The sequence below is a fragment of the Otolemur garnettii genome, unplaced genomic scaffold (genome assembly GCF_000181295.1).
Source record: "Otolemur garnettii isolate 467f Iridium unplaced genomic scaffold, OtoGar3 scaffold00091, whole genome shotgun sequence".
In the NCBI taxonomy this organism is placed as follows: Eukaryota; Metazoa; Chordata; class Mammalia; order Primates; family Galagidae; genus Otolemur; species Otolemur garnettii.
Genome location: NW_003852486.1, coordinates 4,318,369 through 4,332,179, shown reverse-complemented (window position 1 = coordinate 4,332,179; position 13,811 = coordinate 4,318,369). Strand labels below are relative to the sequence as shown.

Below are 13,811 nucleotides of genomic sequence, written 5' to 3'. Positions count from 1 at the left end.
TTTTGCAGTTTTTGGCCGGGGCTGGGTTTGAACCTGCCACCTCCAGCATATGGGGCCAGCGCCCTACTCCTTTGAGCCACAGGCGCCGCCCTATTCCAGGTATTCTTAAGATAATTATATTGGTCTCCCATTTACCCATCCTCAAGCAGGGCAGCCCTTCCCCCCCATGCCCAATCTATCCACCAAGAAAAAGGGCTATTCCTCCACAATCCACAACACCCACCCAGTGCTCAAAGGCGCCTCCTACTTGGTTCAGTTCTCTGCTGTCCCATGTCTAGAGTCATTCTCTCTGTCTCTCACAAACCCACAGGGAGTCCTTGCTATACAACCTTCAATCATACTACTGCACACCAAGGATTAAGTGAATAAACAACATAAAAGCCCCTAACATAAGGCCTGGTATACAACAGGCACTCAATACATGTTTGAAAATGAAGGAAAAGAAGGAAGGACCCTTGCCTCTTCATTCCTTGTCTGAGCCTTAGAAGTTTTAATCTCTTGTTTCTCCCTCTCTCCTCCTCCTAATGGAGGAGATTTTCTTTTAATTTGAGCTTAGACTGTGAGGGTCTCCTCTGGAGGCCAGAAGGTCAACCCAAACCTTCCCTTCATTGTCAGTCAGCCCAGATCTCAGTCACTTTTGGGAAAGAAAGATGGAGCCCATGGCTGAGGGCATGTGGCTGCCACTAAAAAGCTCAAAGGCAGATACAGTCTCCCTTCCTCTCCACTTTGTCTCCCAGGCTGAAAGATGAGGAAATGAGTGATGTACACGAAGGACCAAGGTGATGCCAAAGTCTGATCTGTGGCTCCCCCTGCTCCCAGCAGCAGCAGGGCCTAGCCAAGCAAGTCCTGAGCTCTCAGCTACTATCAAGTATGTCCAAACCAAGACCTCTGGGCGAGTCCAGGGTGCTCAGAGTCATCTCTGTTCCAGCGGCAATGGCAGCAACCCTGCCCCAAGATGGTGATACCACTGTCCAGACTGTACAGTGACCAGAGGGCCCCTGGAAGGTTCTGCTGGGATTCAAGTCACCTGTGGCTCAGCCCTGGCCAGCAGGGTGCAGAGTTATTGCATGTGCAGGGCACTGTGACCTGGGGGATGAACTATAAGGCTGAGAAATGAGGGAGTAAATGGATCCTGGCCCTAGAACTGGGAAGAGGGCTTGGGATGGTCTCAGCAAGGTCCTGTTCCTTTATGAGCTTCCTGGGATGATGTGAAGATAGAAGGCTGAGGAGGAAGGTAGCCAAATGGAGACACTAATACCAAAGCCAGAAACAACACAGAAAAACATGGCTGAATACATGAAGGCACTTAATAACTGTTTGCTTAATGAGTGAATATGACATGGAGGCAAAGGGGGGGGGATGCTGGTGAAACAGAAGAGGGGTGCTAAGAGCCATGGGGAACAAGATCAGGCTGGGGACCCTGAGACCCAGGCATCCTGGACACCAGCCTGCCCCCTACCCAGCCACACCTGTCAGGCCAGGAGCAAGAGAGACAAGCAGAAAGCCAGGGAGGGGAGCTATGCAAACAGACGGGCATTTGTGCAAGTGAACAATAGCTGTGCCAGGACTCCCTGCCCTCCTGGCACAGGGCAGGCCGGAGGAGTTGGGAGGGGGACAGCTGCTGCCTGCGGCCTCCCCCCCTCCCCCAAGGAGACATAAACAAACCAACCCAGAAAGATCCAGCCAGTTCTTCTTAGCCAGTTCTCTTATCAGCTTTAGAGACCCTGACCCAATCTGCTCACTTGGCTCCTATAGGTGATACTCAAATCAGAGGCTACAGCTAAAAACCAGAGCTCTTTCCTCCTGTTCAAAGACCATAAGCCCTCTACTTAGAGACCACCATTTGAAACAGCGACCCAGGACATCTGGGGACAAACAGAAGAGGCAGGCAGGCAAGCAGGCAGAACCACATAAACTCTGACACACTGGTAACAGGAACACACAGGATCTACACGTTCAGGTCTGTCCCCTCCCTGATTCTAAGGTCACATTTCCAGAGCCAGAGGGACTGAGGTCAGATCCCTGTGTAACTGTTCTGGTTGGCCTTAGCAGGCCCTTCTGTAGGTGCTATCAACCCCCCCGCAGTCACCCAGTGACTTCCTAAGCTTCAGCTTCCTTCCCCCATCCTCACTTCTCCCCCTCCCCCTCAGCTCTGTCCCTAACCTCTATGACCCCTAGAATCTTTTTTCCATGCCCCCCAAAGCCTCAGACATCCAGCAGCCCCCCAATTCCTCCACTCCAAAACCGGCAGCCCTCTCAGCTCCCTCCTGGGCTCACCATGCCCTCCTATCTGCTACACTCTGGTCTTGCACACAAAGACAGCCTCTCCATTACTCAGAACAAAGAACCGCCCTCTCCACCTGCCCACCAGGCTCCCATGCTGGGGTCCGAGAGATTCCAAGGGACCCCCTCACCCAACCTCCCAAGTCATTCCCAGATCTCCGGATCCTCCTTGGCAAAAGAGGACCCTTTGTTCTGAGGGACACGAAGGTTAGGGTTTGGGAAGGGGGTAGGGAAGAACAAGGGGCTAAAGAGAGGAAGGGGATTGAGCAGTTTGAGGCTTGTAAAGGTAGGAAGTGGAGCAGAGAATTGAGGGGGCGGAAACTGAAGACAGCCTGGAAGGACAGAAATGGAGTGAAAAGAAAAAGGAAGCATGTGTGGGGGAGCTACAAGGAAGGGTCCTATGAGGATGGGATGGAGAGAGCAGCAAGTTATACTTAAATTCTTCCTCCCATGAGGAAGTCCCAGGGAGGGAGGCAAGGGTGAGGTGTCAGTGCTTGGCTCTGACCCCTCCCCCAGGAGGCAGCTGGGGAGACATATTCCTCAGATAATTCCTTTTCCAGCGGCGCCCCTTTACTTCCCACCACAGTATAAAAAGAAAGGAGACAGCTGGTGTGCTTGGGGGAGGGGGAGAGGGGATCCAGGGCTTGTTGGCTAAGCACCAACTCCCCCCTTTTGTAACCACAGCTTTCCGGAGGTGGCCCTCCCCCTTCCGAACAGACCAAACTGACAACCACCTCCTCCTATGGCCTCTTTACCCTTTCCATCCACCCACTCAGACCCCACTCCCACTCCCAGCCAGATTCCCAAATTCTCACCCCCATGGACAGCCCCAGGGTTGAAAGAAGGCTCATGGATTCCTAGCCCCTCCCCAATGACTACCAAAAACCAAACAAACAACAACAATAAAAAAACAATCCTAGGGCATGAGGATACAAATACCTGACCTCCCAGACAGCCCAATAATGGAAAAAGGACCCCAGTATCTACCCCCTCAGAACATCTCTCTACACCCCTGCCAGGTCTGCCCAGCCCCACTGACTCCCCCATGGCTTTCCTTTTTAGGGTGGAACCAAATTTCCGTGGTTTCAAAAAACCTCTCCCGCCCCCATTGGCTCTACTCCAGGGTCTCAGCTCAAACGGTTGAAAAATAAACAGACATTTTGAGCTGGGGCCTGGCCTGTCTGCCACCCCACTGTTCCACCACACTTCAGCCACCTCACCCTGGCCCCTCTGTTTGTCTTAGGCCCTACTCAAATCCTTAGCTGCTTTCCGGTTAGCAGAATCTAATCCCAACCCCCTAAGGAAAGTTTTATGGCCTCCCTCCCCAACTCCCACTGCAACCCCAGGATGGAGCCTCTCCTAACTTACCATCAAGACGGAGGCCTGGCTAGGAATTGGCTGGGAAGTGGAGAGGACTTCCCACCACCCTTGAGGACTCCAAAGGGGTATTGCTCCCTTGCCCTAATATGCCTGGCTGGGTACCAGGTGGCTACAGATTAAGCCACCTCAGGGCTGGGTCCAGGCCTTTCTGTAAGGGATACAGTGTGAGGACCATCACCTTCCTCTTATCTCTCCAGTATTCACCTACAAGTCAGCTTCATCATTTTCTGGGGTTTGGGGTGTGGAGAGGTCATGGCACTTGGGATTGGGCCTGGATACAAAGATAGGGATAAGGGATACTTGGAAAGAATAGACCAAGAAGTCACGATGGGGGTGGGGGGCGGCGGGGGGGGGACGACAGATAACTATATATCCCATTCATGAAATGACAGGTGATGGGTCATCCCCAAGATGAGAAGAGAAGAAGAAATAAGGGTGGGGTGGAGGGCGAGGAACACATTTAACAGTGATGGGTGGTCAGCCTAAGGGGTGCGGGTTGTTTCAGGTTAGTGAAACAAGGTGCTAGGAGGGCAATAAAACTGATAAGGACGGGAACCCTATATTCTAGGCACAAGTGCTCAGGATGCAGAAAAGATCCCAGATACACAAAGACCTCTGCTCCCTTCAACCGAGGGTTATGTATTGGGGGAAGTAAGACATCCCTGGGCTGTCCTGACCCCAGCCACCCGCCCACCCAAGGGGAAAACTGAATCACAGCTGGAAAGTCCATCTGCAGGCGCGCAGGAGCTGACTTTTGTCCGGGAGGGGTGCGGGGGGAGCCGGGAAACCACCCCTCCTGCCCCCTCCGCCGGGTGGCTGGGACAAAGGGGAACCACCAAGCCGGGGACTTGGGGCTTGAGGGGCGCCGCCGAGGAGAGCCGGGCTGGACCCCATCGGAGTTGGGGTGCACAGCGCCTCCCCGCCTCCGCCCGCCGCACAGCTCCTCTCCCGCTCCCCGCTCTGTCTCTTACCGGAGCAACTTTGTTTCAAATGGATTGAAATGCTCGGTCCAGCCAGCTCAGAGGCGACCAGAGCCCAGGCCCGCTCTCCTAGGGTCTCCGCACAGCGGAGCGGCGCAGGTCGGTCTGCGTTCCCCCTCGACTCGCAGTCCCACCCACCGTCCCGCCGCCCCGCGACCGCCGCTCCGCCGCGTTCTGGCACTCTTGAGGCAGGGCGCGGGCCCGGGCGCCCGAGGGCCGGGCGTGGGGCGGGGCCCGGAGCCCACCTTGCTCGCCGGCTCCTTGCTCCGGTCGATCCGCGCCCGCGTGAGGGACTCGATCCGGGACATGGTGGCCGCGGACCCTGGTGTCCGGCTATTGTCGGGAGGGCTGGGGGAGGGGTCCGCGCGCTCGGGCCTCGGGGACAGGAAGCTCGACTCCCCTCGCGGGCACCGGCGCCAGTTCCTCAAACCCGAGTCTCCTCCCCCACCGGCTCAGGAAGGGGAGGCGGGGCACAGGGAGGCGGGGTACGGGTGCGGGCGCTCACTCTGGACCGGGTGTGGGGTTCGCCTCAGGCCGCTGGGACCAGTGCAAAGGTCCCCGGACTGGTCTGGGGCCCTTCTGCCTGTCTCCCCTCCCGCACCTGGGGTGCCCTTAGCCCCACGACCCCAGCCCCGCGTCTCCCAAACCCAGCTCAGGCTCCACTGGGCCGAGTCTCCCCCTTCCCTCCCTGCCCCCACTGTCTCCCTTCAGTTATTCAAAAGACCTGAAGACCGGACGCCTCCGCCCCGGCTCTCCAGGGAGCCCGGGACCAGTTCCTTCCTGGCTAACCCGGGCCCACAAAACAGGGCTAAGCCTACAGACCCCTTTTCCGATTGGGGGCAGGGGTAGCAAGAGGGTGGGAACATTAAGGGAACTACAGGCTGGGATTTCGGTCGGCTGGGAGGTGAGGAACTGCGAGGAGAGGGTTCCCCCAACCCTTTGTGGCCTTCCGCTGCTCACCCCCTCAGCTCCGCCTCTGCCAGCCACTTGGGGGAGGGGGCTGGACTTGCCACCTTTTCTAAAAGCTAAGGAGCAGAGGAAGTCCTTCCACGTGTCTAACCCTAGTTCGTTATGTTGCAAGTTAAGCTGAAACTGAAAGACTAGAAACCAGCCTGCTCTATCGGTGCAGGGAGGGCTCCGCCAGTCTGTACACAGGAAGGTGGCCGAGACGGGGCATTCGTGTCTCTGGACCCTTTGCCCTAGCCAGAGCCATCCTCCACTTTGAGTTTTGTGCTACTAGGAAATTTCTCCCCCACAGTAACTGTAATGACTCAACACTGCAGTTCATTTCTGCTTCTCAGGGTCTCCCATTTCTCAGAAGCGTGGAGAGCCCCAGCATGGAGCATTCTGTTTGCAGAGTCCTGCCAGATTCTGGTCCCAAAAGGTGTGGGAGGAGGGAGAGGAAATCCAACCCAGATCCAGCGACTCTGCCCTGCTCAGTGGGGCCAGGCTGCAGGTCTGAAGCTCAACTCAGCATTCTCCTAAGTGCCAATTTTAGCTTCTGTCTCTATTTTGGGCTCCACTGCCTCACCACTGACTGGGGGCTGGTTGGTCTTCTCACCCCTAGCACCAGCACCTACACTGCCCCACGGCTTCCCCTCCTGCCTAGCAACTCCTTCACCTCCTTTTTCACTCATCACCCTGTTTAGAATCCTATAGCAAAGGCCAGAAGAAAAGGAGAGGAAATATACCTTGTCCAGGACAGGCTGGATGGAAATTAGAAAGCAGAAGGATCCTAGCACTTTGGGAGGCCTAGGCAGGTGGATTGCCTGAGCTCACAGATTGGAGACCAGCCTGAGCAAGAGCCAGACCCTGTCTACAAAAACAGCCAAGTGTTGTGGAAGGCACCTATAGTCCCAGCTACTTGGGAGGCTGAGGCAAAAGAATCACCTGAGCCCAAGAGTTTGAGGTTGCTGTGAGCTGTGATGTTACAGCACTGTACCAAGGACTCTGTCTCAAAAAAAAAAAAAAAAAGCAAACAGAAGGAGCTTTCCCAAGATCAGATCTGGCTCCTCCAGCTTGCACCTGCAGGGGACACCTAAAGGAAAGCTTCAGGAACTCCCCCAAAACCGACAGTCCTGAGGCTTCTGACCCCAGAACTCCAAACTTACCCCCACTCCTCCAGCCAAGGCTGAGGAATGTACTAAATTTAAAAACAACTAGAGGGCAGAATCCTGGCCTCAAGTTCCACCCACTAGGGGCCCAGAGACTAGGGCTGGGCTGGGACTTCAGCTTTTCTCCCAGGCCTGGGGTGGGAGAGTGCTGGAAGCTAAAGATAGAATCTTAAAGAGCTCAACTCCAGCTTGGGTACCAATAAACCTAAGACTTGAACCTGAGTCATGGTTTGTCTAGGGACCTCTCAGTTCCCAAACCCAACTTAGAAGGTCTCTATAAAAGGAAAGGACTACTCCTCCAACACATTTCTATCTCCCAATTCAACCTTCAGTCTACTTTCCATCCCATTTGCTGTTTGTTACCCTACCTCTTATACCCTTTTCTTTCTCCTAGGAGATGAATAACAAGGAGGGGAGCTGAAGGTGAGGTATGGAAGTAGAAGGGTAGAGAGAACTGCTACCTTTAAAAATACCTATGTTGGGCCAGGCGTGGTGGCAGGTGCAGTGGCTCACACCTATAAAGTGGCCAAGGTAGATGGATTGCTGGAGCTCACAGGTTTGAGACCAGCCTGAACAAGTTCGAGACCATGTCCCAGCTACTTGAGAGGCTGAGACAAGAGAATTGCTTGAGCCCTAGAGTTTGAGGTTGCTGTGAGCTATGACACTATGACACTCTACGGAGGGCAACAAACTGAAACTCTGTCTCAAACAAACAAACAAACAAACAAACCTGTGTTTAGTGAGCTTGGCCTGCAGCTTCACCCAATTTCCATTTTCTACAGCCTTTCAAACACTGAACACTTTTCCTTTCTCCTTGGCATCTCCCACCCCTTTTTCCAAACCCTTCATTCCAAACCCCCCAACAACATGTTATCCAGTGATATCTTCCAGATTTTCAGAAATTATTTTTCTAGATTACACAAAAACAAAAATTCCTGCCAGAATCTAGGCACCACTTTGTTGAGCCTATTTAACCTGACAAAATTTTAGGGAAAGGGAGGAGGCCTCAGGAAAGAACATGGTTCTTAAGAGTCTTGGCTAGTGGATAAAGGAATGAACCTCCTGGAGATATCTATGCCTAAATTCTATACTGTTCAGGAGGTAGTTTGTTTTTCTTATTACTTTGGATCTTGGACTCTCTGGAAAGGGATGATTAAGCCCTAATTGCCTCCAGTGGCCCAGTTCCATCCCATTTCTCAGAAGCACAGAGAGTCCTAGCATAGAGCATCCTGTTAGCAGAAGCTGGTATTAGAAGGGAAGGATGAGAGGGGATAAACTGTTGTGTTAGGTTTACTGAGCAGAAGCAGTGGTAACATACAGCCAAAGCTCTGGGTTTGTAAGGTAGTGCCACCTCTTACTAGTTGTGGGATCTTAGACAAGTAACTTAACCTTTAACTTAGCTTGTCTGTGAAGTGGAGATTAAAATACTTATCTTTGCCAAAGTTGTTATAAGAATTAAATGAGATGACCTCTGGAAAGTGTTCGTCAGTTGTGCAATGCTTGTCAAATAGGAAGGAATAAGCCACTTCCTCCTCTCTGCTGCTTGGCTGAGCCTCTCTCCAGCCCCACCCCTGATGCTTACCTGGTTATGCCTCCTTATCCTATTCTGAGAGTTGGGGAGAAAGAGATTAATTGAAGCAGGCCTACACATTCATGAAGGAATGTGGAAGGAAGATGCACAAAGAGATAGCATAGAGGGAAACAGGAAGTTGGGACCACAGACTGGGAGGAAAGGCCAACCAAGGCAAGTCCTGACTTACTCTGGCTCTTTACTGCTCCCAGTCTGGGATCCAGAGTCTCTGCCCACATTCCCCTTTGCCAGGTTACTCAATCCGCCACAGACTGTTAGGTAAGGGTGGGCAAACAGACCAACTGTGAGCTGGATGGCCCCTGGGAGGAAGTGACTTGCCCTGCCATTCTCATTACAGGAAATGAGGATAATCCCACTCGGCTCTCCTGCCCTGAACTGAGAGAATCTGTGGGGACATGGAAACCAGACCCCAAGGTCTCTGTATTTGCTTTGTTTTCTAGAGATCTCTGCTCCACCAAGGGAGAGAAGAATCCTCACTGTCCCACCTGGCCCCCTCTGCTAGCTTTTAGATTCTCCAACTGTTCCCCTCCTGAGAATTGCCTAGTTTCAGGCCTCCAGCAGCCTCAACTCCCCACCCATGGCCATGGTGAGAAGGTGCCACCAAAATGCCCTGGTTTCATCTCCACTTTCCCAGCCCACCCAGCTGAAAGGCTGGCAGAGGGAAGGCCTTGGTGCTGTGGGTGGAGGCCAAGTAAACTTACTGGATGAGAATCCCTCCCTCTTCTAGGTGAATACGCTAATGTCTTCCTGGAGTTTTTCTCAATGCTCAGAAGCCACCCCAAGCCCCAGGTTGGAAAGTAAGTATACTCCAGGAGGTCATGAGAGGTAACAGGGGGTGGCCCATTCTGGCAGTAAATGCAGAAAGTAGAAATGGATTCAAGTGGCAGAGTCCCAGTTTCAACAGAGCCTGAATAATAATAATGATAATAATAATAATAATAATAATAATGTGTGAGAGTAACGGGCCTTCTCTGCTTGGGGCCAGAACAGGCAACACACATCAGGGAGCATGTGCTCCCATAATCATACTTTCCTAGCTTCCATTCTGCTGTGGTCTGATTTCAACTCCTTTAGCAGCCTTATCTACCCATAAAATTATGAGTGGGAGAGCACTTTGCAAACTCTAATACTCTATGAAAAAGTAAAAAGTATTGCTGTAAGGGCAGCACCTGTAGCTCAGTGGGTAGGGCACTGGCCACATAACCGAGGCTGGTGGGTTCAAACCCGGCCCAGGCCAGCTAAACAATAAAGACAACTGCAGCAAAAAAATAGCCTAGTGTTGTGGTGGGCGCCTGTAGTCCCAGCTTGGGAGGAAGGCAAGAGAATCACTTAAGCCCAAGAGTTTGAGGTGGCTATGAGCTGTCATGCCACAGCACTCTATCGAGGGTGACATAGCAAGACTGTCTCAAAAAAAAAAAAGTATTCCTGTAATGATTGTCATTATTATGTCCAGTGGTTTAAGATTTCTGCTATCTACTTCTTAGCTATGTAAGGCCTAAAGAGAGGAAGGGCTCTAGGCTATTCCTCAGCTTATTAGGCTCTGGGCCCTTATTCCCCTCCAGCTGTTCACAGCTGGCGGGGAAGCCAGAGGCTCAGGGGAAATAGAAAAAGTAATTTGCTGGGACACAGAGACATAGACTGAGGGAGAGCATGCCTCGCCTAACAATCGAACCATTGCCCTGAGTCTCTGTTTTCTTTTCTTTTCTTTTTTTTTGGTGAGGGTGTGTGTAGTGCTGTGACATCATAGCTTACAGCAACTTGAGCTCAAGCCATCTTCATGCCTCAGCCTCCCAAGTAGCTGAGACTACGGGCACCACAACACTCAGCTAATTTTTCTATATTTAGTAGAGACAGGTCTCACTATTGCTCAGGCTGGTCTCAATCTCCTGAGCTCAGGCGATCCACTCACCTCAGCCTCCTAGAGGGCTAGGATTACAGGCGTGAGCCACCCCACTCTAGCCTGCCCTGAGTCTCTTAATAGGGAGAGTTTGGACATGGGATAGGGGAGGTTATGGGGGGATGGGAAGAAAGGAATTGAGGAGGGCAGTGAGATCTAGGCCTCCCACTTCCCCACGGGACTCCTACCTTGGCCTTTCCGGTCATGCCCAAGAGGAAGCTGAAGGTGCGTCGCAGGGAGGAGCCTGCCCAGGAACCTGAGTGCCCTTCCAGCTGGCTAGAGCTATAGAGAGAAAAAGAAGAGGTGAGGAGATGGAGACAGCTGGAAAAGAAAAAGATACTCCTCAAGAGATGGTAAATGAAGGCGGCATCACCATCAGAGCAAGTATGGAGAAAGGGCTAAGAGGGGGAGGAAAAAGGACAGAGAGAGAAAGGAAAGCCTCACCTCAACCTCCTAGGACTTCCAGGATGTGGACACTTCAGTTTCCCAGGCCCCTCTATTTAGGAGGAAAACTGCAAGCTCCTCCCAGATAAATGCAGACTCCTCCTTCCTACCTAATCCAGCCTCAGGATGGGAGGGCCCAATCTCCTCTCCTGCTCCCCAGCGGAAGTGGTATGGGGCGGGGACTCTCTAGGGGGGCATTTTCTTCTCTCTGAAAGAACAACAGCCCTGTGTAGGAAGGACCCTCTCTGAGTTTGGAAAGGGCCTCTGGGCCTAAAGCCAGTAAGGACTGAATTTCCTGGGATTTCATCAGCCCCATCCCATGAGCTAATCCCAAACCCAGAGCCAGGAGGATGTGTCAGCTGAAGATTTTCAGGACCACAAATCAGAGCCTGATATCTTAAAGGGGCCACTACATGCTCATACCACCCTCATGAGAGGGCTGACATGCTCTAATCAGCCGTAAGCCATGGGAGCCAGACCAACAGGTGCAGATTCTGTGTGCTTATTTATGTGGTCACTGAAATCTCAGCCTCCACCTAGATTCCTGAGCTGTGCCTTCAGGCCCTGCCCTCTCACTGGGAGTTCTCCAGCCATTGCCCAGCTCTTCTTAGGGCCTCTTACATCGAGTTATTATCTGAGCCATCCAATGCTGACCTGGTCTCTGGACTTCACTAAGACCATCCAACAACCCAGCTGCTCTCTTGCCTGTGAGTAATTGACTGTAGCAAGCTCCTCTTTCTTTTATTCAAAGGACACCCTGTGGCCTGGATACTCCTTTTCTTTCCCTAATTTTTTACCCCATTCCACAGGGCCATGAGAAACTTGGTGAGTCCTCCCTTGCCAAAGAATGAATTCTGTATAGCTCAGGGAAGGATGTTTGGAGGCCTTTAATCAGAAATATTAAGGAAAGCAATGATTCAGGAAGCAGTGAGGTACATGGGGCTACAAAATCATGGCCCAGACCCATCGCTTCTTCCCTAGCTAGGCCTTTGAAGGGCTACAAGTTCCCCAAACTCACCTTTTCCTGAGGTCAGTGGCAGAGGACTGGGATAAATACCCTGCCAACACAAAAGGAGAGGAGAAGTGTCTAGCTAAAACCAGACAAAGGCGCTCAGGGCTTTCTTTCCCCACCCCCTCCACCTGGATCAGGTTCCCAAGCTGCAGGTGCATGTGACAGCCATTCCTGAGGGAGGAGGGCACTGGGGGGTAGGGGAAGAGGGCGGGGTCTGAACCAAGCAGAGCTGAAGAACTTCAAAGCCCTAGGAGCAGAGCACCAGGGTTATGTGGAGAATGACACAGGTTTCCGTTCTGTTTCTGGTGAATAGGGAGGGCAGAGGTTTACACTGAGCTGCCTATACTTCACCTTGAGGGCAAGGTCCATTGCAGGTAACTGTCCCCCATCTCTGGCGACAGGGGAGGCTAGAGGACCTCACTGTGTCCTGTGTCATCCTTCATTGATAAGAGACTCAATGCTGAACTCATGAATTTACATCTCTCATTGAATAAAGGCATTTTGGGGTCTTCAAGGGCCCGTGGCTAGACATAATCCAGAACATCTGGACACTAAACATCTAGCTTTGGGCTGATGAGATGGATGGGGGAAGGGGCCACCACTATTATGCTCTCCACTTTTACTCACCATTTGGATCTGAACAGTCCAAGAGGGAGTTGAGGCCACTCAGGGATACAGACTTAGAAAGCATACCAGTGGCTGAGTGTGCCAAAGGGCCAGCAGGTGGATGACAGGAATCTTGACCCTAGAATTATGCAAAAAGTCCTCACACAAATAGCAAGCTTCACCCATCTTCCCACCATGGTCTTTGCTTTCCCACAGTTTGGCTCCTCTTCAAATCCAGGCCTCCTAACCCTCTCCACTACCCGTACCTGGGATATTGAACTTGAAGCAGTTGGGACATTTAGCATTCATTAATCTGCTTCAGTTCAAGCCCAGGCTTTCTTTTTCTTTTTTTTTTTTTTTAGTGACAGAATCTCACTATGTTGCAGTGGATAGAGTACCGTGGCACAGCTCACAGCAACCTCCAACTCTTGGGCTTAAGTGATTCTCTTGTCTTAGCCTCCCAAATAGCTGGGACTACAGGTGCTCACCACAAAGCCTGGCTATTTTTTGGTTGCAATTGTCATTATTTTAGCAGGTCTAGGCCAGGTCGAACCCAAAAGCCTTGGTGTATTTGGCCAGCACCCTACTCACTGAGCTACGGTTTCCAAGCCAGGCTTTCTTAATATAGAAAATATACTTGAGGCTCAGCGCCGGTAGCTCAGTGAGTAGGGCACCGGCCACATACACTGAAGCTGGCAGTTTCGAGCCCAGCATGGGCCTGCTAAACCACAATGACAACTGCAACCAAAAAATAGCCGGACAGGGTAGTGCCTGTGGCTCAGAGGAGTAGGGTGCCAGCCCCATATACCAGAGGTAGTGGGTTCAAACCCAGCCCAGGCCAAAAACTAAAAAAAAAAAAAAAAAATAGCCGGACATTGTGGTGGGCACCTGTAGTCCCAGCTACTCAAGAGGCTGAGGCAAGAGAATCTCTTGAACCTAAGAGTTTGAGGTTGCTGTGAGCTGTGATGTCACAGCACTCTACCAAGGGTGACATAGTGAGACTCTGTATCAAAAAAAAAGAAAGAAAGAAAGAAAATATACTTGAAAAGAAAAGATTTACCCGGGTGGCGCCTGTGTCTCAGTGGGTTGGGCGCCAACCCCATATACCGAGGGTGGTGGGTTCAAACCCAGCCCCAACCAACAAAACAACTGCAACAAAAAATAGCCGGGCATTGTGGTGGGCATCTATAGTCCCAGCTACTCAGGAGGCTGAGGCAAGAGAATCGCCTACGCCCAGGAGTTGGAGGTTGCTGTGAGCTGTGACACCACAGCACTCTACTGAGGGTGATAAAGTGAGACTCTGTCTCTAAAAAAAAAAGAAAAGGAAAGATTTACCCTGAATGGCTTCCAGAGATAACAAACTCAACCTATAAAAGCCAGACAGGTAATGATAAAAGAGGAGGCAGTCTGGAACAGGGGTCCTCAAACTTTTTAAACAGGGGGCCAGTTCACTGTCCCTCAGACTGTTGGAGGGCCAGACTGTGGGCCCCGGGACAAGTTGGCT

General features: G+C 51.9%; 1 protein-coding gene across 6 annotated transcripts in view; it reads right to left on the bottom strand.

Annotated features, from left to right (window-relative positions):
* The window catches only part of ARHGEF2 (Rho/Rac guanine nucleotide exchange factor 2), a 68,377-nt gene that overhangs the window by 24,367 nt on the left and 30,199 nt on the right, over positions 1–13,811 (bottom strand). For 2 of the 6 annotated variants that reach the window (XM_012808629.2, XM_012808632.2), the window contains exons 4-6: positions 12,329–12,446; positions 11,708–11,747; positions 10,434–10,527 (exon numbers count right to left, since the gene is read on the bottom strand). In XM_012808629.2, coding sequence (XP_012664083.2) covers positions 10,434–10,527; positions 11,708–11,747; positions 12,329–12,446 — 252 coding nt within the window. Of the gene's footprint in view, positions 1–4,888; positions 5,087–10,433; positions 10,528–10,689; positions 10,722–10,799; positions 10,938–11,707; positions 11,748–12,328; positions 12,447–13,811 lie in introns of those variants that run through there. The other 4 variants (XM_023516487.1, XM_023516488.1, XM_023516489.1 and 1 more) reach the window with 3 other exon arrangements.